Source organism: Balearica regulorum, chromosome 5, assembly GCF_011004875.1.
Source record: "Balearica regulorum gibbericeps isolate bBalReg1 chromosome 5, bBalReg1.pri, whole genome shotgun sequence".
Lineage (NCBI taxonomy): Eukaryota > Metazoa > Chordata > Aves > Gruiformes > Gruidae > Balearica > Balearica regulorum.
The window spans coordinates 6792761-6820749 of record NC_046188.1 but is presented as its reverse complement, the minus strand read 5'-3'; the positions used below and the strand labels follow the sequence as shown (position 1 = coordinate 6820749).

At 40.1% G+C, this 27989-nt stretch overlaps 1 protein-coding gene across 3 annotated transcripts in view; it reads right to left on the bottom strand.

Annotated features, from left to right (window-relative positions):
* Positions 1-19432, bottom strand: part of PPM1A (protein phosphatase, Mg2+/Mn2+ dependent 1A) — a 30244-nt gene extending 10812 nt beyond the window's left edge. For all 3 annotated transcript variants that reach the window (XM_075753328.1, XM_075753327.1, XM_075753329.1), the window contains exons 1-3: positions 19095-19432; positions 4190-5041; positions 2279-2396 (exon numbers count right to left, since the gene is read on the bottom strand). In XM_075753328.1, the coding sequence (XP_075609443.1) occupies positions 2279-2396; positions 4190-5023 (952 nt within the window). In that variant the 5' untranslated portion in view covers positions 5024-5041; positions 19095-19432. The remainder of the gene's footprint in view (positions 1-2278; positions 2397-4189; positions 5042-19094) is intronic.
* Between the last annotated feature and the right edge of the window lie 8557 nt (positions 19433-27989).

The window sequence follows — 27989 nt, the reverse complement described above, 5'->3', positions numbered from 1 at the left end:
AAAGTACTCTTCACATTTTGTAGTTCCTTCAACTGAAGATTAGGCTTTTAAAGTTAAGCACTGCCATTCTTAAAGTATCCTAGGATAACAGTGAGATTATTTACTGTAGTGTTCAAAGTTTCACATGCTGTAGCAGCCCTACCTTCCTAGCCAGTACTGTATTATCCATTTACACCAGGAAACAATTTAATTGCACAAGAATTAAGTTAAATGTAACAAAGTTAATAGACTCCTGTTCTTGAAGTTCTGCTTCAGTTCAGCCTCTCATCTTCCCTCAGGAGTAAGACCTAAAAGGCCAAGTTCTGCATACAGCTGATACAAATCACTGCTGGGCTGAAGTAGTGTTTACTACATATTCATTAATTTAAATAGTATCTTTGTGCAACAAATAGACAAAAGATTTAGGACAACTCTAAAAAAAAAAAAAAAGATCCTTGAGGGGAAGTACAATGTATTTCCTCAAGTTGTTCAGACACCATCCCATTAAATTAGTATTAAAGTGCTTTATAACTACATACAGAATCCTTCTGCCTCTACGCAAGTATCACACTTTGCTCATTCCCAAAATTTTGTATTTGTATAAATGCAAAAGTATCAGCAGCCAAATTCCTTGTATGTACCATAATCACATGCAGTTCCAGTGTTTAGGTTCCTCATTCACTGCAGTTGTCTGTACAAAAACGTCAGCTTTCCTCATTGTAATATTCCTAGGGGTACAACGGGGCCAGCTCAAGAAGGCACCTTGACTTGAACGTATTTTCATATCTAGGTCAGGGATTTGTCTGAACTCAGACAAAATATCTAACATATGAAGGTAATTCTTGCCCAAATTAGGAGAGTTAGCATGCTGTAAATTAATGTGTGAGTTTACAGCAGACTTGTTCTTCACCAGTTCTGTGAGTGGGCATACATAGTAAGCTCTTCAAATGCCTGGTGCAAAACTCTCACTGCTTTGAAATGGAGAAAGCCATCTGACACTTGTACGGTGTTACCATGCACTTAGATATTCCTGCTACGCTGTCAAAAAGATTCACACTATTGCCTACTGTGCACCAACTTCTCTTAGAACACAGAAATGTCTGCCTGGACATTTTTTCATGGGCAGAACAGATGTAGTTTGCCAAGACCTTGGGAATGAGGCGTTTGAAAAAGGTGATACTTTCTGAAGGAGCACGTACAGAGATAGTAAGTGCTTTGAAATTGCAATTTGTTTGAACCCAGAATTCCCATTTAGGCAAGTTCTCTGAAATTTCTGAAGCTGCACTGTATTATCTTTGTGCAAGTTAAGGAGGAAAAAAGTGCACAATATATTCCTCTAAGTTACTAATCACTGATACTGTAGTTGTGAAGAACTCTGTGTATGGTGCTGTGTATGGTATTAAAGATGCTTGGAGTATATACACATAACTAGACTTGTAACATATAGGTCTATAGGACTCCACTTCAAAAACAGACTTAACCTATGCAAATAATGCATACAGTGTGTCTTATATTTCAGAAACAAACTCCAAGTTGTGTTAGTTTTTAAATACCAAAAGGCACTATAAATACAGTCTTAATGAGAAATATTTTAAATCAGATTGATTTCAAATATAATTTTTAGTTAGGTGACCCAAAACACCTAAGACTTAAGGTTTCAGTTTAAAGTTTAAAAACTCCTGAAATACAAATTTAAAGAAAAATTTTGAAGCTATTATCAGAGTAAGATGAGCTCCCAGCTTTTGTTCATTATGAATGCTGAAAGATTAGCTTTGACAAATTTCTGATATACTTTCAAATAAGTAAATATGTTAGCAGGTGCCTTAAAGATGACAGTAATCAAGCTGTAACCCTACCATAATTGGATAACAAATTATTATGGCTAACTGATTTGTAAATACCTATACAGAAAAATGGCACTCAAATTACCAACTTCATAGATGTTTTGCAAGATATTCTGATTATTTAACTCTATATAAACAGGAACCAGGATTTCCTGGTCAAAAATTAGCGCTGTCAACGCATTCATGAAGAACACTGAGCATAAATGAATTATTTCTCTGCCATCCTGAATAGTTTTCAGGGCTACAGGCTGTTGCACTTTCGTAACAGAATTTTTTCAGGACATGCAGCAGGACTGTATGAGTGCCTTTTTCAGAGATGTACACTGGATGGCCAATGGCACTGAAAAGGTCTATTAAAAAGCTTGTATGTATTAAGAGTTTAGTTGTTGGAAGGGGAAGGGGGCCAAGGGGTCTGTTTAGAAACAAAGTTACTTATTTTTTTTTAAATGATCCACCTTCTACTCTGCTTTCCAGGTACTTGTCCAACTCTGCCTCTCTTTTCACCGCCTCTGGCGATACCTTTGGTGCATTCGGAAAACAGATCAATATCACACTCATGTTGTCTCGACTTCCCTGGTGGAAAAGAAAAAATTATTTGAGAATGTATACATACACCAGGCTAAATGCACATCAAAGCATTTTACACACAAAAATTCACAAATCATATGGTATTAGAATACAACTTTTACTACTATGGACTAATATTATCATAGCCTTAATTTACACCTGCCCCCTTACAGAATTCCAAAGTCTGCCTGTGCATTCAGTACAACTTTTAAGTCACTTCGTTCTTTCCTCTTTTATGGTCTGAAGACTACCTGGAGCCAGCTGCAGACAGCCCATTGTCTTTTAAAAACTGACATTATTAATAAGCGATGTGTAATTACAAAGTTGTGTTCCATCTTGTTTTAAGTACTATCCAACAATTTCGGGAATACAGCTGAATATTGGGTAAACAAAATCATTACTGCTTAAAAGCACTAAGTAGGGAGGTGTTGAATTCAGACAGTGCTTCCACCTAAAATCACAGCTATTAGAGTTTTTCCTCCCTTTTCTTTCAAAACAAGAAAAGTTACAAGTAAGACAATCTGTTAAGAGACCAGCTGGAAGGGGCCCAGGCCTTTACAAAAGCATTCTTTGAAATAGAAACATTTAAAACTCCAACTAAACAGAACCCTAATACTTGAATGGGTTGAAATACAAACACATTCTGCTTAGGAAAAGTAACTGTTTAGTTTACTTTCAACATCTCTGTGCTCCGGTCTACAAACATGCATCCATATGCTTAATTTTTTACACCAATTAAATCTGCTGAAGTCAGTAAGATCAAGAACAAGCCAGTGTTTAAAACAAGAGTATATGGGCGTATGGGGAGGTGCTGACAGTTGGCTGCTGCAAAGCTTACAGCATCCACAAGCCACTGTTCCTTCCCTGGTATTTGTTTTCAGGATCACCAGACAAAAATTGTAAACAAAAATTTACGCATTATCAATCTGCCAAAGTGTTGGAAAGCGATTTCATTCTTCCAAAAGGGAAACAACGACCTTGTTAGGCATGTGGCAAGAGTGGAGATGTTGTCTTGTCTCTCTAGCATCAAAAATGCTGGCTCTTTTACATTATGACTTATAGCTTGCCTTTGGAAAATTAACTGTCAAGCTATGAAACTCAATACTTCAAACCTCTTCTGTAACTGTACCACCCTGCAACTTATTAATACAAAGTAGAAGTTATTGTAGACAAAATTACACAGATTTGTTAAACAAAACAGTCCCATCTTCTACTTGAGCTAGTTTCAGAGCTGTATCACACAACACTAAGAAATACAGTAATTAAACCAGAAGAAAACTAACTCAGGAAGTCAGATCTTTACATAGTCAAGACGACATTTTAAACTGCAAAATATGAAGTCAAGGTTCATTCATTCTGCATTTATCTTGGTGTAATTATGACAGTAATGTTACTACCACATGCCCAAGAAAGGAGGGGAAGATTAGGAAGGGAAAGAATATTCTCCACCCTGATTAAATCTTAAGAGTTCAAGTTTTGTAAAATATGTTGTGAAACAGAAAAGGGCAGTTATTGTCCTTAGCTTCCCCACAAATTCCCATCAGCTTCTAGTTTCCCAGTCATCACAACGTATCTGTACATGATTTTAAACTCTTCATTAACCAAAACCACCCAGAAAGCCATAAAGTTTCTGTCGTGTGTTCGTTCCCCCTCTATCACCATTTTTTGTGGGAATCATAGTAATTACTGTCAAAGTCACGTTAACATAAACCATTGGATACTTATAGACTGGAATCAAAACTTATATAAAAATTCTAACAGTGAAAACACAGTAAACTTCTTCTCTCAAGTCTGGCTACCTTGTACAAGCAGGTGTCAACTATCTCATTGCAAACTTTCTCAAGGTCATCAGTGACTTCAAGTCTGGATCTTACAAAGTCACACAGCTCTTCATTTCCCATAACATCCCAGATACCGTCGCAAGCCAGTATGATGAACTGATCGTCTTCTTCTGATCTCTCAATTTCATAAACTTCAGGCTCAGGTGAGACTAGCTGTTCTGTAGGACCTTTCCCATGGACACATTTGTAATCAAAGTCTCCAAGTGCCCTTGAAACAGCAAGAGAGCCGTTCACACGCTGAATCATTACAGAACCACCTGCATTCTGTATGCGCTCTTTCTCCAGTGGATTACTTGGTTTGTGATCCTGTGTGAAGAAGTGAACCTTCCTGTTTCTACAAAGTAAACCTCTCGAGTCTCCACAGTTGATGAAGTATGTATGCTGGGGAGAAATCATGACACCCACAGCTGTTGACCCACTTCTGTCTGCGCCATGTTTCTTCTCGGAGATGACTCTCATGTGTTCATCAATTTGCAGAAAACCTGTTCTGATGCCGCTCTTTACACTTTCCACAGATGGTGGCCCATCTGGCCCTTTAAAATCCTGGTTGCTCGTGATGTGATCTAATAAATGCTCACAGCAGTACTTGGCAACCTGTGATCCAGCGTGCCCATCATATACAGCAAAAAACGACCATCCATCAAGTCCATTTGGCAAACCAATCACAGCCGTATGTGCATCCTCCATTTCAACTCGCCAGCCTTGCATACTACTCAGACCATAACGAAGCCCATTCCCTTGCCCCTGGGCATTATGCTTCTCCATCTTTGGCTTGTCTAAAAATGCTCCCATGATGACTTTCCTTCAGTTCTAAAAAGAAAAAAAAGGATTATTAAGATATTTCTTAAACATCTCTTGTTTAAACATCCTATTGGAAACTATTAAATAATAGCCCAAATAATGTTAAGGTGAAAAAAATACAGATATAAAGCTGACTTTTCTGTGTCTCAAGTCAAATTTGCATTGCTTTCATCTAATTTAAACAAGGACACTGCTACTAGCTGAACTGCACTTTTCATATTTGTGTTAAGTATTTTCAGCTGTTTTACTTGAAGAACTTATATTCCACTAAAATTCATGGTTCTCACAAAAGCCTCTAGTATAAGTATGTATGACATTAGTTTGAAAGAGGACTTGTTAACTGGCACACATCTGAATAGCTATGTTCCCTGCGATTACTGAGCCAATGAAAGAGTTCAACGTTTCCAGAACAGTCCCCAGATCCCTACCTGCTGGCCACAAAGTCCTGCTCACACTCTGCTTTTCCGACAGAGAAACGAAAGCAAACTGATTAGGCTTTCTTTTGAGGGAGGAGGTTCAGGGGGTTTTGTTTTGTTGGTGTGTTGGGTTTTTTTTAAAACAGATAGTGATCTGAATGATCAAGATGATGCCAGAGTCTGCATAAAGGAAGAGGCAACACTGGATAACTAGGAGCAGGACTCAGAAGGAACACAGCAGCTGTCCCTTTAGGCAGCAGCAAGCCATTAGTTTGGCTCAGCCATTTGTGAAAGCTCATCCTTAGATTTTCAGTTAAATTACACTGCAAGCTTCTCAGATGTCTGTGCTGCAGATTTACTGAAAACCTTGATGTATTCATGCTTCACTGAAAGACAACTACCCCGACAAGTCTAAGGAAATATGTTTGAAAATAAAATCACAAGTATTGTAAATTCATGCTTCCATATTCAAGCCAGACCAATATACTGCACACCTTATCCTCCTCCACCTCCCATCATTGGGATGTGATGCAGCAAATATTCATGCTTAAGAGAATATGAATTATATTTGCAGGCAGCGTAAACTGACTGGTTTACCTTTATGGCTTTCACACCCTAACCAGTCAACCCACCCTTCTAATCCACATCAGTTTATCTGTGCATTCATTATTAAAAAATCACACAAAATAGGTGACACGTTTTACATACTTGCAAATTCTGCCCTGGGAAGCATCAAAGTGTGCAAATCACTGTTATACAAGGTAATGGAACAAAACTACAAGCTTTTCCATTTGAAGACATTGGACAAAAATTAACTGTGAGAAGACTCCAACTGAAGCCCCAACTAAGCAGCTGCACTAGCAGAAAAGTTAGTACACTAGGGGTTTCAGGTTTTAATTTGCACATGGAATACATCTGATCAGTTTTCTAAGCGATAACATCACTTTTTGATAACATGCTTTTATTGCAATACAGCTCCAGCTGTGACACTATATATCCAAAGCTTTTCACATTGTCTCTTCCAGCCACTATCAACCTTTCTAAAACATCTGTATGTGTTAGAATAAATAGTCAAGAAATGTTTACATTTGATGTCACCACAACAGCGATTCCAATGTGAGGCACAGGGACTGGATATGCACTCTCTGGCTCACACGCTTTGTTACAAAAACAAAAGCCACACATACTTCAGCTGTATGAAGAGAGATGTCAGCAGCAGTACACCTCTGCTTCCTTTCACCCCAATCCCTGCTCTTAAGTTCTGTCTCTTCTCAAGTGAACACAAAATATTGATGCCCACACAAACTGTAACTAGCCAACAACACAGAGCGTACGCTGGTCTTGTATACTAAGCACACGCATGAGGTTCAACATTACTGCAGTTCCCAGGAAAAAAACAGGACTTTTTTATCTTCACATGCAACTCTAGTGAAGTCAGAGTGATCAAAATAATTACAGAATGCTGCCATAAATCAAATGGGGAATTATTTTGCAGAATAATAGACTTTTTAGTTACTCCATGATAGCAGCAAAGTTTAAACTAACACTTTATGCTTTCTTATTGTCAAAGAGATTATAAAATAGAATGCAGATATACAATTATTTCACCTTAATTTAGAGCTCAAAAAGCAGAAACTGCCCTGGCAAATACCACATTTTTGTGAAGTATTTTTCATTATTACTGTCTTTAAAACAAAACAGAAAAGCATTAAGAACAGGATACAGTTAAACTGACCACAAGCACTGTCAAATTTGGACTAAAAAAGGCAGTTTTCCTTCTAATCTCTCACATTACTAGGTACACAATATTCAGAGTTGTGCTTTGTAAGCTGTTCAGCCCTTTCAGTAGGTTGGCATGTAAACGACAAGTAAAAATATGTACAGACAGGTCGTATGCAGTTCTAGCAACTCATACAGAACTGCCAGCACACTTCAAAAATTAACAAATCCACTCTCCACTTAAAATCAAGTTGTCTTATTCCTTCCCAGAAGGTAAACTGAAAGGTGTTGCTATTCTAAATTAAGCCTTGTAGGTGAGATGTTGACACATGATTCTTCAACAGTGTGAGCTACCCACCGTAGATGTGAATACAACCAGACAGAAGCATAACCACAATGTGGTCACATGGCTTCTACTTAGGAAATTATTCACAGCCCATAGCATAAAGTAGTCACCTTCTGAAAACTGCAGTAACGGACTGCAGCTGCCTTCCTTGCAACACTCCAGCTAACTGTACTTCCACCAGAACGCCAGTCTAAACCTGTAGGAGAATAGGCCAGGTTTTCAAAATCCTCACTGCATCTGAAGGGAAAGCATAGTTTAGCTGTGGATAGCATGAATATGCCAAGTCTTCAGTTTTTCCAGAATTTCAATCCTTTTTCAGAAAAATTTGAGTTTAATATGAGCAATTTGTGATTTATTTTTTTTTATGAATCAGAGGCTACCTGCTACTTCTCCCCTGATACTCTTGTGTGGCTAAAACCTGAAGAATTTAAAGAGTCTTAGTTATAAAAAAAAAAAAAAAATCAATTTTAAAAGATGGGACACACAGAGGCTGACATAAGCAAGCCATGCCTCCTGCCTACTAAAAATATATTCTAGACCTGTTTTTGAGTCCCTATCTACGGAAACATCTTTCATGCATCAGTGTCTACCTAAATCACTAGTACGTTCTTCATTCTTTTGTGAAGTGGTTTGTGCACTATACTGATTAAGTTGGAATGACACCTTTAGTTAAGCATATAACTCTGTATGCAAATCAGATTAACCTATAGCAGTGCAAGCACCCAAGTTACAGCATGAGTTTGTTATGTAATAACACTAAAGAGACAAGTGAGACCCAGAACAGTCTGCATGCATGATGTGCAATAAAGCAACAAATTCTGAACATGGTTTAACTTAGTCCTATCTTGTATTTCTTTAGTCATCTTCCTAAAGAGGAGTTCTCATCTTATGACCCTTATTCTCCAAATAATTTTACTACCCTTCCCCCTTTGCCCTTCTTAATCCAGCCACACACTTCCACAATCACATTAGAAAACTGGTCTCAGTGGGAGACAGAACACCAGTCCTCTAGTCTGGAAGCCTCAACTTTCGTGATGCTTGAACGATGCACATACCTATTAAAGGAGACAAACATTCTTCCTATTCCTACTAAAGCTAAAGTAAAAGAAAATCCACTTTAATCATGAAGTTTAGTTGCAAACGTACACCACCCGCTGTTGTTTTTCTTAGAGAAGGACGATTCTAAACAGTACCATAGCTGTAAAAAGATCAGAGGTGCAACCATTTTCTCCAGAAATGGTAACCCTAAAATATCATCTAGCACTGCAACTGCCACAATGATTAGTCAAGTAAACTTCAACTTTCACGTAAGGTGATTCTTGGTTCACCATCTCCATATTAGTGATTTCCACTAGTTTCTCCCGAAAGAGAAGAGCTTTCTGCAAAGTTCCTGGGTTTTGGCTCTGGAGAATAGAGAGGCTTCCGAAGAAAACTAAAAGTGAAAATGGACCCCTATGCATAAAGACAATATGCAGGGGACACATCTATGCATCTATGAATGCCTCTAAACCATGACTACTGAAACACCGATTTTGTGGAGGTCAAACTTAAGGACAGCCTCTACAGCAAGTGCACGAAAAACTGAAGTTGCAGTTTGCAGACAGAAAAGCAAGAATATTATACAGGGCCTAGAAAAATCAACACAAGTAACAAGATCTGGGATAAAACACAAGAGTGCCAAAATTCAAAGGACTGCAGCATTAGAAACAAAACTGAAATAATGAATGGAGCATGCCAAAGAGTCAGTAGCTAAACTCCTTGAAAATAGATGCAACTGGAGAACAGAGTGGCAAAGAAAAGGAGGGTAATTAGTATACCAGACCATGGACAACCATGGACAACCACAGATACATCACTGGAATGCATGAAATCTCTTTGCCCCTTCATTTGTCCCTCAAATTGTGCTATCCAGACAGCGCAACTAGAATGCTTTCTGATACACACGAAAATATTTTTTACTGTTTTGCTATTTGCTTATTCATGTGCTTGAAGGTTCAAACGATGAGTCTTAAATTGTTCACAAAGAACAGTTAATGTAACTCCATGTACCGCTGTAAAAAGACAATTTATTTTTCAAAGGAATTCAGACAAGGATTTGATCGTCTTGTCCAAGAAAACCAACCACCCCCATCTGAAACTTGTACTTTAACCACAGGTAATTTAATAATCCTTTTTAAACAGCATTCGAGTTGTATTCCTTCCAATAGGATAAGCTGCTTATATGAACCACACTGAAGTCACAGGCACTTGTTCAAACTAAGCTGAGAAATGTCCCCATACTCCAATTTCCTGGAACAATTCTCCAAGTGACATTATGCCCTGTGTGTTGTAATGAGTGCCATAAAGAAAGATTACAACCTTTACTTGAACTACAGGACACAGAGCAAGTCACCAAATTACACCGACTGCTAATGAATAGAAAAAGGGCATTTGATCACTTCAACTCCAACCTGATCTGTGGGACTTTTCCCCCTGCCTTAAGCAGGCTAGATGCAGCAATCAGTCAGCATGTAATTGTGGAAACATTTTCAGGAGTTAGCGCCTGTTGAATGAAAAACTGACAGGACATACTGGATGTCCCAAATCAATTAATGTTAACAAACAACATGTCAGAGATCATCCCAGGGATCGGAAGAATGACTAAAATAAAACAGAACACGCAGATGAGGAGACATAATTACACCACAGTCATGGGCTGAATGAAGTCATGAAAAAGCTGCTTGCCAATGAAACTATTTAAAAACTATTGAAGGCTATATGATTTGAGTTCTGGCACTCATGGTTCAACAACATCAATGAAGCACTGAAAATTAGAGTTGATGTTTCTGAATGTGTACTTTCAGACACAGGAATACATGGCCAACTAGGAGACATGAATAGTCTATGAAAAATAAAAGAAATAAAATACAGAAGTGGGGCTATTTTAATAAACATGAACTACCACACAATTTCCCCACCAGAATACTTACTTCTTGGACATGCAACTGTAGTCTGCGTTATGTTACAGTAAAACAATTGCAAATAGAAGAACATAAGAAGAAACTACCCATTGGGGTAAGAAAGTTTGTAATAACATTAACAATTTTTTTGTTTAGGACAGATGTAGGAGCTATGCCATGTGGCAGACAAAGGGAACAGGAAAAGGTAGACAGCTGGAAACATTAGTTTAAAGAAAGTAAAGAGAAATATTATCAAAGCGCTCAGTAACAGGCCTTTAGACAGGCAAGAATGTCTATACATGGAGGCAAGTGTGAGACAGGGAAAAAAACCTCAAAGGTAAGCAACTTAATGACTCTCAGTATACAAGGGAAAGTATGAATCGTTTCAACCTTTCCCCACTTACCCTCCCTCTCTCCCTGTAATTAATATATAACAGCGATTACAATTACAACTTCATACCACAGCAGAAAACACTGTATCACTGCACCGCTGATACAGACTCCTACGAGCTTTGACTTCTTGATAGCTGGTCCACAGGCACTGCCATTTCACTGAGCTAGGATGTTTTGGGAGGTGGGTGGGATTTTTTGTGGTTTTTTTTTTTTTTTTTAAATATAACATCTCTTCTACTTCGAATCCTCCCTCCTTGCTAGGACCTGACAGCCTTTCTGAATGCCTCCCCATACTAAGCAGCAAATATTTTATCCCACTTGTTTTCCTATGTCAATTTTTCATATGTGTGTACAGTGGGGTAGGCAGGATTTAGAAGATTGCTAAAGCCTCCAAAAGTCTTCTGGAACACAAAAGGTAACCATTTCTAAGTTAACACCCTCCCTCCAACAACAGGTATCAGCTTTTTCTTAAAACATCTTTTTCTGCTCCTACCTACCTTTCCTGCAGACAACTGAACCTGTTCCAAGGTTAAAGTAGGAGCTGCTATTCTCGCCATGAACATATGTTGGCTGAGGCTCAAACTCCCTCCAAAACAGATGTATGTAATCTGATTTTTTAAAAAGCAAGCCCTGGACATTGAAAAAGATAATTAATCTCTAACAAATCATTCCTGCAGAAATGTGAAAGACAGTGATGTAGTTTCAAGTTTCTTTATAGAGTTGTTTTCATTTTGCTCTATTATCAGTTATTGAAGAAAATAAGTTCTTTGCAGAACCACCAGGACCACTGCAGGGAATAGAAAAATCACTAAATTGATTCTGGGAGATGATACAGCTTGCATCCACAAGGATCAGTCACTCCTTAGGATCCTAACATGACTGGCACCCTCTGAACACAATTAAGGTAATATTTCTTGGCCCAGACAGAATTCTTGCTTCTTTCTAAATATTTGTACTACAAATTAGAGGTGGGAAAGCATAAGAAAAAAAAAAACCCACTAGGCATCAGTATCAAAGCAGCCCAATCACTGTAAGAAATTGTGTAGACAACCAAAATGGCATTAACAAGTGCTATGAAAATCAATGAGGTAGCTCTGCATAAATTCATATGCTGCCATCTGAAAAGTATGAGAATGAAAAAGCCACGGTCCTTGTTTGAAAGCATTAATAAGCAAAAAAACATGCCCATGCTGGTGTTTAGTTCAGCACCTTTCTGGTTATACTTCATTTTCCAAAGATTTCTTACTTAAAAGTGTTGGAAGATAAACAAAAGACACCCATTTTAGACACAGAGATTAGACAACTGCTTTGTTAACAGCACACAAACTCCTGCAGAGTCCAGCCAAAATTCAAAGCCCCATTAAAGCAAGCACTGTAAAAAGGAACTGGAAGATCCAAGGAAGTTGCAGTCTATGTAGACAGAGTTGGGAGAAAGAAAGGCCTTGCTTCATTTTTCTGTATCAATGAGATGCAGCAAGATTGAAATTTTTTGAAAGAGCAAGGCAAACAAGTGAAAATAAGAATTCCAAGCAAACTGCTCATGTCAGAAACAGTATACAGTGGTATGCAGCTATTCCAACAGAACTATGCACAGCAATACAGTTTCACCAGAAAGAAAACATGGGTGAACAGGAAACAGAAAAAGACAACACAGAAGAATGCAGCTATAGGAAGTCATAAAAGTTGAATTACAATTTTTTCTTATATTTGTAATACCAAGAGTCCTCTGCCATTGTCATTTACCATCATATCAGATTATTACCCCACTCCTAAACATGGTAGGCCTAATCGACAATTCTTACTTGAGTACAAGTCACTGAAAGTTCAAGAATTGAAGATAACTGAACACATCGAGTGCTTCAAACAATAGCTAACTCCCCCACTCCCCATTCTTTAAACTTCATTTTTTTGATCTGTCATTTACAGCTTGAATCCTCAGCGTCTTCCTTCACTGCTAATATTATCAAGTTGTAGATTCACAGAGGAATGTTTTCTTTAGTGGAAGAACCACACTATTCCACTGTTATTTCTATGTCAGAAAGAAAACAAAAAAAACAACCAAGCAAAAAGCATTTGCTTTTTTATAAAGTTCAGCTAAACCTACTCAGAAAAATCAGACAGAACTGTAGTCCTAGCTCATACTACCATTACCCAAAAGAGGAAAGTGAAGTTCTTGGGTAAAAAGCCTCTACACCAAAATGACTTACTAGAATGACCAGGACTGTTCAGGTTCTTCAAAAGCCACTGGAGTGAAGCCAAGCCACTGCCAATTTGTCAGTGTTTTAGCTGAAGCGTTAAAATAAATTAGGAAGAAGATGCTACATGAAAAAAGGTCCTGATGGGATTATTCACTGAGACTCCAAAAACAAAGGGAGGCTTGAACAAGAGTAATTTTTTTAAAAAAACAGAACACCGAGCACATTAATCGAACCATTCCTGAAATACAGCAAAAAATTATACTCACACACACTCTCTCTCATCTGTGATGATGAGGTTCAGGAAACTGCCACTTTTTTACAGTTAACATAATTTGGTATTGTCACCTGTGGTAATGTGTATAAATTCTTATTGAATCCCACCATCTTTCTGTCACACTGTTTAACTGATAACCTCACCACAAACAACTTTCTAAGTTAACACAGTCCTATATACTCCAAAGAAAATCAAACACATGAAATCATCAAACCATCTCTTTAACTCTCAGTCTTTGTGTCTCCAGTTGCTTACTGAGGTCACTGCTATTTTTCTAAAATAATTTAAAGCTTTCAGACTTCAGATCTTCCTAACTGCAACAAGAAGCACCAGCCACCTATTTCTGATTTGTCTTATGAGTAATTTATTTATCAATATGGAAGAATGAAACCTAAGTGAAAAATGAAGTTTATACCGATAGAGCTTGGGAGTAAAATAAAAATAAACTATTTAGAGAAAACCAGTATGCATGTGTCCAACAATTAAAAGATGACGTTCACAATGAAGATCCCAAAATTTCCTGTTTAGCCAAGTACTCAATATTATGAAATAATTCAAAGTAAGATATACAAGCAATTTCCCAGATCCCTTATTTCACATTAAAATATTTGTGGGGTTCTAATCTCAGCAACATTACCACTATTCTGGTGAGGATATAGGTAAAGTAGCATACAGGAGACTTAAAACCTGATGACTACACATGGGAATAAAATAGGAAATGTTCTGAAGTATACAGCTGTAACCTGGCTTTGCTTGCAAGGAAATGACATCAAAACTATGCCAGAAGCACATTAAGACCTGGAAGTCAAATCCTCAAAGCTTAGGAAAAGCTGGAGTTTGTTCATTTGTACACACTCAGAGCTTTTATTTACAAAGCTATTTTGCCCTCACATCCCCAGCATTCCTATCTCATTAAAAGAACAAGGATAGAGTATGACTGCTGCAATAAAGCAGATTTTTCCCCCAAGACTACATAAAAATAGAAAAAAGAAACCAAGGCAAAACCCCTATTGTTTTAGCATTTTACGCAGACAATAACTTTCAGGACAGAAGGCTTTCCTCTGAGGGTCACACTGATCACCAAGTTTACTTCTATCACTAACAGTACAGAGTTGACAGATTTGCCTATGATGAACAAGGCAGTAAGATGCCCTCCTGAGTCCAGACTTGAGTTCATTGCAGCTCTAAATGCTCTGGTCACTGAATGAGGACATTATCAAACTCACCTGTTGTTCAAAATACAAGCGGTGCTAATGCCAGCATTTCCTAACCTCACAAGGAGTCATTCTGCAGCCTCAGAATGGTTCTTAAAAACTTAAAGAATACAAACCACTTACTTGCCCACATTTTTCCGTGTTCTGCACCCCTTTCCAAAGACTGGGTTTTACTTAACTTAGTGGACAGCTGGATAATTCCTTAAACTCATTTCCAAACATAAAGAGCCTAGGCACTGTTTACGCAGTACTTGTGGCTACTGCATTTTAGGGTATTTCCTAAGTAAAAAATACACAGAATTTTATGCAAAAATAGCTATGATACGTGGTCAAGTAGAATACAGACTACCATTCAGATTCCAGATCAAAAGTACAGTTGGCAGTTAAAATGAATTGTATACATAGATAAAGAAAATCCTTCAAGTTACAGCCAAGACTCAAATATGAAAGCACATTTCATCCTCTAGGTCACAATGCAGCAAAGTATTTAAGCATGAGAGCAACATCACACATCTGAGTAGTCCGACATAATTCAGTTGCACATAGCGTATCAGCGTAAGCATGTTTAAGTGCTTTGCTTTATTTAAACTGCAGCTATCAGAATACAAGTCATGTTACACTTAAGTTTCTTGGGTCTGTAGACTATTATCTTAGAAGACTTTAGAGGCCTTTTTATCTTATTCTTACCTGAACTGAGAACTAAGATGGTAGCAATAAAGAGGCTAACATACTTTTTTCCTCCATGTGTAAACTGCTAGCATTTCTCTACATTTCAATACTGAAACCTGATTAGACAGTTTCGTTTTTTCCCCCTTGTATCACTCTCAAATGCTCTTTTGCTAGTATACTGCTATGAAGTTTACACTCTAAACAGTAGAGGTGTACTTCATTGGAACTATCTGTAGATGAAGTTTTTATTCTGTTGTTTTAGTCACATACAAACACCTTTTTAGAAGAGCTGTTAAAAAATTCTGAGCAACTGTTTCACATATTTATAAACACACTCTGTTTTGCAGACTTCAGTAGCAAGCCAAAATATCCATTAGTTTACCAGTAGGTGAAAACAAAAAGATTAAAATGAACACCCAGTAAAACAAAGGCTTGTTCAGTTAAAGCACAAACAGAAATAATAATAATTTAAAAAAAAAAAAAGATAGAGGCTTGAGACACATCTGTAACTTAGTAACACAGAACAGAGTTTAGCAGACAGAAATACAGAAAAGCAGACCTTACAGCATTGGTTTAACACCAGTAACACTCAGCTGAATACTACCTCTGTCCAGGAACAAAAATCAGTCTACTCACTCCCATGGTATCACACCTGTTTTCTTCTCCCACCCCAATTACAGTTTTCTTGGTATAAACATTCTTCCTAGCCTTAAGATTTAAATTATTTACTCTAAAATATTAAATCTTAATAAATCCTAAATTGTTGAATTCTCAACCTAATATTTTTAACTGAAATTTGGATCATGTGACTAAAACTACAGAGATCAGTAAGAATTCAGCAACAAAGTAGTATCCAAAAAGAGCTTAATTTTCAAAAGAACAAATGAGACTACAGGTTGCATCACTTAAAAAACAGTTACAGATGATACAACCAATGTTTCAAAAAAAAAATGTAAAAGTGAGGTACAATTTATGAGAAAAGAGGAGCAAAAATTACAAAGGGCCACATGTAACAGTAACAATTAATGTTGTTTGACTCAGGTGTAGCTATGCTAACCATTGCTACTATTCCAAGCTTCAAAACAAGTTGCAGGTTTGCAGAGACAAAATGAATACAATTATTTTACAGTACTTCCCATTTCAAAACTTGCTTCTTTGATAGCACAACCTGTATTATTCAATCACTTAATTCCAATGCAGTCCTGCTTAGCCAATTACGTAAACAAATATTTTTACATCAGAATAGACTTGAACTTGTAAAAATTAAGTCAATAGTAATGTCAGTATATTAGTAAGAAATACATTATTGTTAAGACTTATATTTAGGCCATCTTGGGAAAACAGCTGCTTTATATTCCCTAGTTCCACTAAAAAGGAAAAGTGCAATAAGATCTCTTATTGACAGCTGCATTCAAAAACATACCAGTTACATAAGTTTGCAAATTATACTGTGCCAGAGTTAAGTATCTAAGCATTTTAACGACAGTTCTTAAAATGCTATCTCAGCAAGAATGACTCAACTTCACTGCATAAGCTACACTCCAGATAAGAAGCAACTAGCTTGATTTTATAGAAAAAAACTTTTTTGTATTCTGCTTTAATTCAAATTGCACTGAGTGAGTTCTGCTTGTTTAGACCTGCAAGCTTCACCAGTCATTTGGCATTTCCATCTCTCCTCCTCAGTTTCAACAACAGTATCTCAAGCTTACCTATAGACAGTTAAGTAAATACTTGGAAAACAGGTATAGTTTTCTACTGTACCTCAAGGGGAAAGATCTACCAGACAACCATCAACCAAAGGATTAAACCTATAAACCAGAGCTAGGCCTCGTCTATATACTCGAAAAACATGGCTATGCCAGAAGAGCATGAGACTACAGACCAGCTCTTTCCAATACAAGCTGCGTTTACCAGAGGGTTTTATCAGATATCTGTGTCTGCGAGGAAAACATTAATAACTGGCATGATGCATCAGCAAGTCTTTTACTCTTAGACCAGTCTCATATACAAAACGTAGACCCAGAAAGGCCCGGAAGGGAAAGGTTTAGGAGCAGCTGTGTTTCCTCCAGGAAAAAATGCTGGTACACCTATCAAAACTGCTTTCCTTCAACACCTTTCATTGCTACTTTGATTGGATAGGTAAGACATAAAACTTCCCTGACCCATGGTTTTCTCCCCCCATCCCCTGTCTCTGATGGTATTCATAGAAAAACTATGAATAGTAACAGAAGGGAAGCTATCAGAGAAGATATGTGGGTAAAACTTGCACAATTCTTGGACATTTGGCAATTCACACAGGGTCCTGAGTAACAGCAACTGTCTTGCTTCAATTTCACTAGTCCTTCACAAATCCTGCTTCAGCCACCTAACCTCCAGAACGGTACCTGTGCAGGCTCAGGAAAGTGCTACACGGGCTCGTATTTTGAAAGTAATTTCCTAGAATGACAATACTTAGAACTTCTACTTTATAAAATGATTCTACTTACTCTGATGTTAAACATCACAGCCTAAGGAAAACGTATTACCTACCTTTAAAAACCTACTGCTCTCTCAGGATCTAAAACTGCCTTCTACTTAAAAAAATTAAAATAAAAAATTCCTTTGTATGACATATAGGACCTTAAACCTTAAGGTTACCACACAGGCCATCTGAATGGCCAGCACTTTCTCATTTGACAGGAGATAGAGGTACAACTCAAAAAATTAGTTCCTCACAAGTACTACTGTAAATGTTAGTTGTGCAACAACAAAATTTTGTTATACACATGACAACACTGAAATATTTTAATTGTACTAAATAAATACAAATACACATCAAACAGAAGTCTACAAAATCAATTCTTCTGAAACTATCAACCTGAAGCAAGTCTTAAACCTGTATCATATCTACTATAATACAAGCTAATTTAATAAAAAGAGTAGACATATGCTCAGAACCTCTAGCATTTAACATGCAAGCCCAATTATCCAGTACATCACTGGACAACTTTTTAATCGAGGTTTTCTTTTATCTACTTTTAACATGTACTCTATGACAGATCAGAGATCATGAGCGTAACCTTTGCTCACGACATTGTTTTCAAAGGCAGAGAAATGCCTCTCAAACTTTAAACGCCTGAAAGGCGTTGGCAAGGGAAAGCCACCCGCTGCATAATAATGTCACTATTTGGGGAGTGCTTGATGCTCCGACCCTCGACAGGGTGGGGTGCTTTATAAATAGATGTCTTTTTTTTTTTTTTCCCCAGTGCCGTGCCCCAAGCGTTTGGGTGGCGATGGGAGAGGAGGCTGTTTATAGCCATTATTAAACGAACTCTGAATCGGCCAAGAAAGGGGGGGGGGGGGGGGAGGAAGCTGCTGCTACCTGAGCCAGGCCCAAACCGCTCCGCTCCCCCTCCTCCCTTCCCTTCCCCATGCCCAGCCCCAAGGGGCTGCCGTGCCACCCCCCACCCTTTTGCAAAGGCGCCTGCAATGCAGGGGCTACGCAGCGGAGCCCCGCGGCCAGGCCACCTTCAGCCCCGGGGGGGGGGACGGGGGACGGAACACAGGCTCGCACCCGCGCCGCCCCCCACCCCCCTCCCCATTTCCCTCCCTCTCGCCTCCCCGACCTGGTACCAGCTGCTGCTGCTGCTGCCGCCGCCGCCGGCGGGGATGGCGCCTCGCTCCTCACCCAGGCTCCAGGAGGGACGACCCCCCCACACACCGCTCTTCCCCCTCTCCCGCGGAGCCGAGAGGGACAGCAGCCCCCGCGCAGGCCACCCCCGCTTGTTTACAGGCCCCGGGGCCCAGGCGGCGGCGGCCCTCCAGCACCCCGGCGTAGCTCGGCCCCGCCACCACCCCCCTCACCCCGCCTCAGCCCGGCCCGCCGGAGGCCCCGCACTGCGCAGCACCACTTACCCCCCCGGCCGCGGCGGACGGCGCCGGCTGTGGCGGGCAGGGCCGCGCTCCGCGTTCCCGAAGGTGCGTGGGGGGCAGGGAGGCCGGGGGCAGGCGGGGACGTCCGCGGCGGGGCCGGCGGCGGGCGGGCCGGCCGGGGGAGAAGGGGAAGGAGGGGGGAGAAGGAGGAGGAGGAGGGCGACCGGCTGGCGGCCTCGCCTCAGTTCATTCACAGGCGGCGGCTGTCGAGGGCGGCTCTCTGCCCAGGGGGAGCCCAGCGCTCATCTCGCCTCCGCGCGTCTCTCCCCCTCCTCGCTAGCCGCCGCCGCCGCCGTCCCCCCCCTCCCCGGCCCCCTCCCGCCCGCCCGAGCTCCGCGCCCACTCGCGCAACGCCGCGGAGCGTCGTCCGCCCCCCCCTTCTCCTCCTCCTCCTCCTCGCGCAGACACACACACACACACACGCACGCACGCACGCACGCCGCCGCCGCCTCCTCCCCTCTGCGCATGCGCGCCGGGCGCCGCCGCCACCGCCGCGCGCGCCTGCCTGCCGGTTGCTCCCCCTCCCCCGCCACGGTGCGCGTGCGCGCGCCCTCTCGCTCCCTCCTCTCGATCGCCGGCGATCGAGAGGCGGGAGCGAGAGGGCGCGCGCACGCGCGCTGGCCGCCCCGCCTCCTGCCACGAAAAAAACCCCCCCACCAAAAAAAACCCCAAAACACAGTAAAAAACACCAAAACGTCGCTTTTCAGGGCAAAAAGCCGCCTCTGGCGTAGCGGGCGGAGTACCCGGATGTTAGCACTAGGATAGCTGCAAAGGCGGGGGGGGGTGGGGAACGGAACGAGGCCGTTTAGAGGTATTACATCATCCCCCCTTCCGTCATCACCCCCTTCTCCCCCCCCACCCCGAGCTGGGCCGCACTGAGCATGCGCGAAGCGCGTGGGCGAGGCACGGGCTCCGGCGGGGTGAAGACGTCATTGGCACCGCCCCCTTCCCTGAGGCGGGGGAGGTTGGGGCTAACGCTGGCGGCTGCCGTGTCGGTAACTCACGTTCGTTGGTCGCTTCAGTAGGGAGCTGGGTCCGGGCGGGATCCTCCATGAGAGGGCGGCGGGTGCGGGACGCTCCTCGCTCGGGGCAGGCTGAGGAAAAACCACCCCTGCTCGTGTGCCGTCCTCAGAGCCGCGGGCAGGCGCAGGGCCGCAGGGACACGCTGGGATATCCTTTTACCCGCCTAAACCAGAGCCCTGCAGGCTTCCCTGCTGAAAGCACAACTGCTGGCAAAATCAGCAGCGGATTACCAGTAATGAACGCATAATGGGTTTAATAATCCCATGATTTTCGGCTACGCTTTGATGAAGGCTGGCCTATTGACAAAAGGGACGGGAGTATGTTCAGGGAGCGACTCCCCCCGCCAGTCTGTAGGGAAGGAATTCAGAGGACAAGCTATTAAACCTCTATTTTGTTTGAGGTGAATGTGGGGGAGGATGCTCGAGGAGGCTGCGGTGGAAGCCGGGCCGGCCTGGGAGAGGGGCGGCCTGGGGAGGGACACACACGCTCCATGCGGCTAATTGCAGCAAGCCAGGGTTAAATCACGGGGCTGGAGATTTTTGAAGGTGGAGTGGATGCGAGGAAGAGTGCTTTTAAAGGGAGGATTAAGAATGCGTAGTAGTTTTGAGGCAGTGAAGGAAGAATTGACCACAGAGGGGGAGATACTGAAGAGGGCTGGGGGAAGGTGAAGTGGGTACTCAGCTAAAGAATCAGGAAGGTTGTCTACATAGTTTCCATCTTTAACAGCAATCAGAGCAAACAGCCGTGCGTTAAGGTTTCCCTAAAATGAATGTTTGGAAAGCCCTCCAATTGCTGGTTGTGTTCCCCTCGCCATTGTAGATAACAATCAGTGCAGCTTCAACCCGGGAGTGCCAGCGACTGAAGACAGTTAATTGAGGGCTCTTGCGCAGATAAGACCTACAAAAACAGCAAAGCCCTCCCCGAAGATAGCTAAAAAAGCTGTAACAAATATAACAAAACCTCGTCGTTGTAGTGTTTTCCTGTAATAGATAAACTGACCGTGTTTCAGTGTGATTACAAAATCTGCAGTTTCCATTGCTGACTGTGGCTGAATGGTATGTTTGAAGCCGATCTCACTGTATTCATCCCTAATCGTGTTTGTTAGCATGATACTGAACATCGCTCAGTAGTGCTCAATGTTGTGTTAACTATTTAAGGCCTTTGAATTGTAGTTAATTTTAACTTTAGGGGATTATAGTTTAAATTTAACCTCTAGGTAGATTTAAATGCAAAATATTCTGAAAATATGTTGTGGGGGAGCAGAATATATGCAGTGTGTTCCACAATGAAAGGGAAGGTTTGGAAAGTCATAGAGTAATTCCCATAATCTTCGTCAATGCAATTTTAAATTTCCTCTGGTATTCAAAGACAATTAGTTACAGTTTTGATACACTTCAGATTTTTTAAAACTGCATTTCACTCCCCCCCCCCCCCCAACTTCTACGATATACAGACAAGGTAGAGGTTATGCAGAATTGTTCCTGCAAACGTGCCGTGCTTCTTTAACTTCTGGAATTAAACATAAATTTAATTTTTCACCCTCCTTTTTCACTTCAGTAAATCTCTCCTAATGCTTTGAATCATACACAATTGTGGATTTCATTTAGATTCTGTTTAGTGTTACCTACAGCTGGGGTTTTGTGTGGTTTTTTTTTTTTAAATAAAAGTGAACAAAAACATGGCCCAGCTTTTTTTTGTGATGCCCTAGTTTTAAGCTGGAGGAATGTAATGACAGCAGAGAGTTTGCTGCTGTCATTTTCTATTTATATGTTTTTCTTGGGAAATTGGATGGAGTCAAATTACCACAGTATTTTCTTAAAGTGTAACTTTTATTTAGTTTGCTAGTTTTGCCTGGCTTGTTGTACTGACAACCGTAATAAATATTTACAAGAAATTCAAACATCACATTTAATTAGGATAAAACAGCTGTGTGTAATATACGCCTCTACTATGCGTATTTGTAGCTGATAAGACTACATCTCCCAACATACAACTCTTTATTTTCCCTTTAGCTGTAGATGAAGACGGGATACAGCTGATTGGGACCTGTGGTCACTAGAATCATTAGCACCACAGTCAAGGAGGCAGTAACAAGAACCGTTGTAAAACTCTTTCAACACCTCATTGTAAACCATGACTGAATTATTGAGAAGAATATTTCAGTGTTTCAAACAAGAAATTTCTATTAGCATAATAAAGTGTATTTATAAAGAAGTGCTGTTCCACAGGGTATTTTTAGAGAACAGTATTTTTAGAGGATTTTTTTCTGCTTCCTGTTACAGCTTTAAAAAGTCTTTGGATGGTATTTGCCAAGAGTATTTAAAAAAAACCCTATCTAACTAAACAGATATTTACTACCTCTACACTATTGGTTATTGCAGGCAGGAGAATGATTTTGTCCAATGTATTCATTGAAACTGTCAATTTAGAAAATTCCACATTTTGTCCAATGAAGCTATTCCCAATGACATCATTTCCCATAAAAAGAATATAAGAGTGCAGTTGCTACTGGGATCACATGGCAATTTAACTGTGTTTTGGCATCAGTTTCCATCATAATGGCCATATTCTCTATGAGTCTGCTTGTTGGTATTGCCCAATGCTCCTTTTAACTCTTTCAGTTTTAATACCAGTTGGTTAAACTTCTTTTATGATAAGGTATATCATGAGATACCAGAATTTTGTCTGTGTATTCTTTAAAGAAGAGACAAATACTGTTGTGTTGCATGCTTTAGATTTCTTGATCCCTAAATGAAAAAGCTGTCTTCCTTCCAATGTCTCACATGTAGTTTATTCTAAAGGTCAGGAAAAGCAGAGCCTTTTGGTTTCAGCATCCCTTACTTAGCATCCCTGCTTCTCTTATTGTCTACCACAAATATGTGATGTAGATGGGAAATAATGTATTTGAAATTACTCTGCAGCTTAAAAAGCTGGTAGACTGGGGTTTTGTTTTGTTTGGAATAGGATTTGTATCACCTAATAGCACTCATCTAAATACTAGACATATAATCAAGCTGTGTTCCAGGCTGCCTTGGTTCAGCAGAGAGAGACAGGCACCTTCAGATGATCATTACTCCCCTGATTACGCCAGTGCCTAAAGCAGGTCGGGTGAGTTGCTGTCTGAAGGTGACTTTTCCTCTCCTGTAGTTTCTGTGACTACAGCAGAAGCTGAGATGACCACCTAGACTAGACCCTTAATTTTTAGATGGCTAAAATTAATTCATTACCTGTGGTGCTTAGAGGTTATCTATTAGAAATTTTCATATTTAGTGATATGTGTGGGCTGCAATATTGTGATCTTGAACTTGGCAGAATTTTATACTTGGCTTGTGAAGTACTGATGCCCTGCTCCATCTCTTCTCCAATGGGCTGTACCTATTTTTGGAATCTAAAAGCCAGCTGGATGACTATGCTGCAGGCTTCACATCTTCTTGGTACTACTCCTGCAACACCCTGGTGTGATGACATGTGTAGGTATCTGCTCAGGCAGCTGTGCCATTGGCGACCTCCATAAAATGCCAGTACTGTAGCTGTGATTAATAGTCACATGATGTTTAAATCATCAAAGCACACACCTAGGGTGTATCCTGTACCCAAACTGAATTTCTCTGAAAGATGTCACAAAGATTTTGGTCTTTTGAAGAACATCCTATGCAAATGTCCCGTGTTCTTGAAATGCAGCAGTTCTGATATAATTTGCTTTCTGCTAGAGCCTTGAAAAGTGCTACACAAACTGCCACACTTTGGCCCCTCTGAGACGAGATTTGTGCTTTCCCGATAGCTTTTTAAAACAACATTCAAGCAGTTAGGACATTTGTTAAAAAAAATGCTAGTAATTTTCAAACTACAAAATTAGGTACAAAATCATCAGGGCATCACGATGTGGTTTTCTTACTCTAGCTGTAAGAGAAAAAAAGCAATGCTCAGTCATGAGTTTTATTTTTGCAGTGAGAATTTGCTGATGGAAGTAACCTGCAATTCAGGAAAATCAGCAAAAGCAAAGTACAGTAAAGACCAAATACCAACAGAGGGAAAATCCTTTTATGCTGAAAATTAATATAAAGCTTTATTCTAGAATATTATTATTTTTGTCCCTCTGTTTTTCTCCTACTTTTTTGTATATGAAATATGCGAAAAGCATGGCACCTCCCAGTTTCTTCAAAAGTCCAAAGATGACAAAAATTCAGGCAGCTCAGGAGGAGAAATGCAGTTTGTCAAGGTTTTCAGAGGTCATCTGCAAATCACCTGCATTTCACATGCTTCCTTCTATCTGTAGCAAAATGTCACTGAAAGCCTGGTGGCCAGGAAAATTTGCTTTTCATATGAAATGGGGAAGTTAAAAAAGAATAGCCTATAAGCATTTTAAAGCAAATGAAAAATGAGGGAAAAAGAGATCCATTTAAATATTGATTCCCCCCCCCCCCTTTAGAATCTCCGCTGCCTCAGTGGTTGAAATGGGAAAGCCTTGCTAGAAAGCCTGTGAGTCCTGAACTTGTATAAAAAGGGACAAAATAGACGTGTCTGATGTCTGAAGGAATGCTGGCATGCTGTGCCAGAGTATGCCAATTCAGTTTGGCCCCTATGCTTTCTGCCAGATTCATGATGGTGTGATGTAAACGGTCCCATTGGGACCGTCTGCATTACTCTTCAGCACAGAAACCATGAAACAGCTTAAAGCAACGTTATTAGAAAACATAAGTTGAAGTATTCTAAAGGCTGGGCCGAATTCACACGTGACAGGACTCCAGCACAGATACCCTTCTAAGGTTCTTTCCAGCTGAAGGGGATAATACACTTTATTGCATCTTCACCCACCAGTGGTGAACGCTTATGATGTCTTTGTGTTCAGTTGCTGAAAGTTTCATTTTCTTGATGATCTTCTTTTGCTATAAGACAAGCTGTGAAGTAGAGAACAACCAGAATATTTTATCAGCTGGGCTTTAGCCTATTCCATTCATTAGATGATTCTTCTGTTTTAAAAATGTGAGGGTATATGTAAGTTGCTGTTTTCATTTGCTATTAGTAGTCCGTGCATGAAGGCCTCTATCCTCACTGAAGTCAGTGACAAAGCTTCCATTGACCTCAGCATTGCAGGATCAAACCCTTAGTCATTAGCATGTTGTAAAAACGGCTGTTATCCCAGCCAATTTTAATGGGCCTGCCTACAATTGTCAGTTGTTTAACCTAAAAATTAGCTTAGCAATCACAGCTAAAATTACATGTCAGACTGTTGATGTATAATTCATACTGAATCATCAAGAGTCTTATGATGCTCTTAGAGTTTTATAATTACTAACATTCAAGCAAGAGATTCTGAAATTCGATAAAGACTGGAATTTCCAGATGTGAAGGAGATTGTGTTCTGATGAGAGGATAAGATTTATATTCTGTAAACTCCATTTTTTGTGTTGCTAGTCCTTTTCTTCTTTAAACAGCTGCATCTAGTCACCTTCTTTGTACAACCAAACACAACTTACTTTTTTGCTACATTCATTCATATAAATCTTTTCAATCAGTTGTCTCTTTTAACAAATCTGTTAGCTGGGACACACCTGAGGAAATAATTTTTTTTTGTGTCAAGCAGTTAAACTAAAAGCAACGTTTCAGAATCAAATAGCCGAAGTGTGGAGATATGTGAAATCTGAACATTGCTTAGCATTTTGCAAAATAGGTTTTACACAGTACCAAGGATTCTGGAGAGTCCAGGATTTAAAGGATAATCGTATTCTGGAGCTGGATTTTGCCACTTATACCTTTCTTTGGTTGATAACATAACTGAAGTTTAAATTTAGTTTCATTACATAGGTGGTGATGTGGTATGAGTGTAAGAAGGAAAGACATTGTTTCATGTTGGCTGACATAAGGGACACGATAAAAATGGATATAAGATCACAAGCTGCATGTGACGGTTTTCTTAGGAAAACAAAACAAGTTGTAATTTGGATTTCTAGCATTTTCGTGACAATACCCGCCCCCCATGATGGTGGTGTGTTTCTTTGGGGATGATCCAGAACAAAATATTAGCAAAGCAACAGTGGCAATTATGAAAAGAAACAACTGCCTGTTGTGCAGTTCAAGCTCAGAGTTTCAGGAGGAGAAATCTATCAGGGAAGGAAAATCTCATATTCCAGGTCACATTAGCATAAGTTCTTTTGTAGAACATTCAAGTGCAAATAATGTGGTGCAGCTTAATACCAGAGTATTACTCAAAATATTGGTGCTACTTGGAGATAATTCGAGCCTCCACCCTAAACAGAAAGGTATCCTTCCTTCTCAGGAAATTTCAGTTAATCCAATGGATTAGGAGTCCAGATGCTTGAGAGATTTGGGAATGTGATTCCTTTTAAAGATTTGAAATAATGTTTGTTTTCTTGCTTGTTTTCATTCATTGTACTATATCATTCATGTATTTATTAAGATAAATCTATGTTTCCATTATATTTGTGTGTGTAAAGGCATATGTCATATTTTTACAAACATTTCTTTTTTGCATTTTTTTAACCTTTATAGGAATAATAAAAATAATTGCCTAGTGCTTGACATTTATCGTGTCATATTCTAATTACTCCCTTGTGTTGTTTTAGTCTGTTTTATGTTCAAAATAAATAATATAATCCCTTGTAAGAGACAAGATAAGGAAGAGGAAAAAAGCTTGTCTTGCAAAGACAAGAAAAACAATGAAGTGAAAAAGAGAGGGCATTGGTGATGTTAATTCACAGCAGCCTGCTGCAAATGGGGTTGGAATCATTAGCTCACTCTACAAAGGTCACACGATTGCCATTCTATGACATAAATTTCAATTAATATAGACGGTGTCTCAACATGAAAGTAGCAGTTGACCTGAGCTGAACCCAAGTTAGATGAGAGGCTCATTACCAATAACAGTTAGTAAATAGGAATTTTCCTGCAAGTGCAAACTGAAAAGCAAAGTTACATACCTTCAGAGCTCTGAGCAAACACTTCATTCTGCTGCTAACTGTCTAGGTAGAATTTGTGAATACTCGGAAGTCAGCGGATGTGGAATGCTTCATTCTCATCTCGCTGTGAAAGCAACCTGCTGAGAAACCCACAGTAAAAAACGCCACCACCCTGATGCAATTTCTAATGCTGTCTACAAAAATGAAGTTTAGGGTCTTTTCTGAACACGAATACTAAAACTGTTGAAGTTGATCCAGTGCCTTTCAAGTTAAACTCAAGATTCCCACTGACTTCAGCGAGTCTAGATTGGGTTTAAATTTCTTATTTGCTTGGGGAAGCATTAGTACTGTCAAAATGAATTTCATCAGTTTAAGATGGATGAATGATACAGCAGTCATTTATCATAAAATCATAGAATAATGTGGTTTGAAGGGACTTCTGGAGGTCATCTAGTTCAACCTCTGGCTCAAAGCAGGTCCAACGAGATGGGGTTGTTCAGGTATTTGACCAGCTGAGTTTTGAATATCCTTGAGGATGGAAATTCCACCTCTCTGGGCACCTGTCTCTGTGTTTCCAATCAGAATTTCCTGTGTTGTTATTTGTGCCAATTGTCTCTTGCCTTATCACATCTGTAAAGAGTCTGAAGTTGAAGACAGCAATAAAATCTCCCCTTCTTCTCTTCTTACAGCTGAACAAAGATGGTTCTCTAAGTCTTTCTTCATCTTGGTGGCCCTCCACTGCACTTTCTCCAGTATGTTGAAGAATTTACTTACCCAGGAAAGGTAACAGGAGGCTGCTTACATAGCTTTGATTTAAATTCTTGTGGCTAGCGTCTTGCCTGTTGCTGTGACATAGTACTTTTTAACATCATTAAAAAACCTCAGGTTTAATAATTGTTACTGTCTTTTGCAACTCTCCTGAATCTCTCTGGGTTGA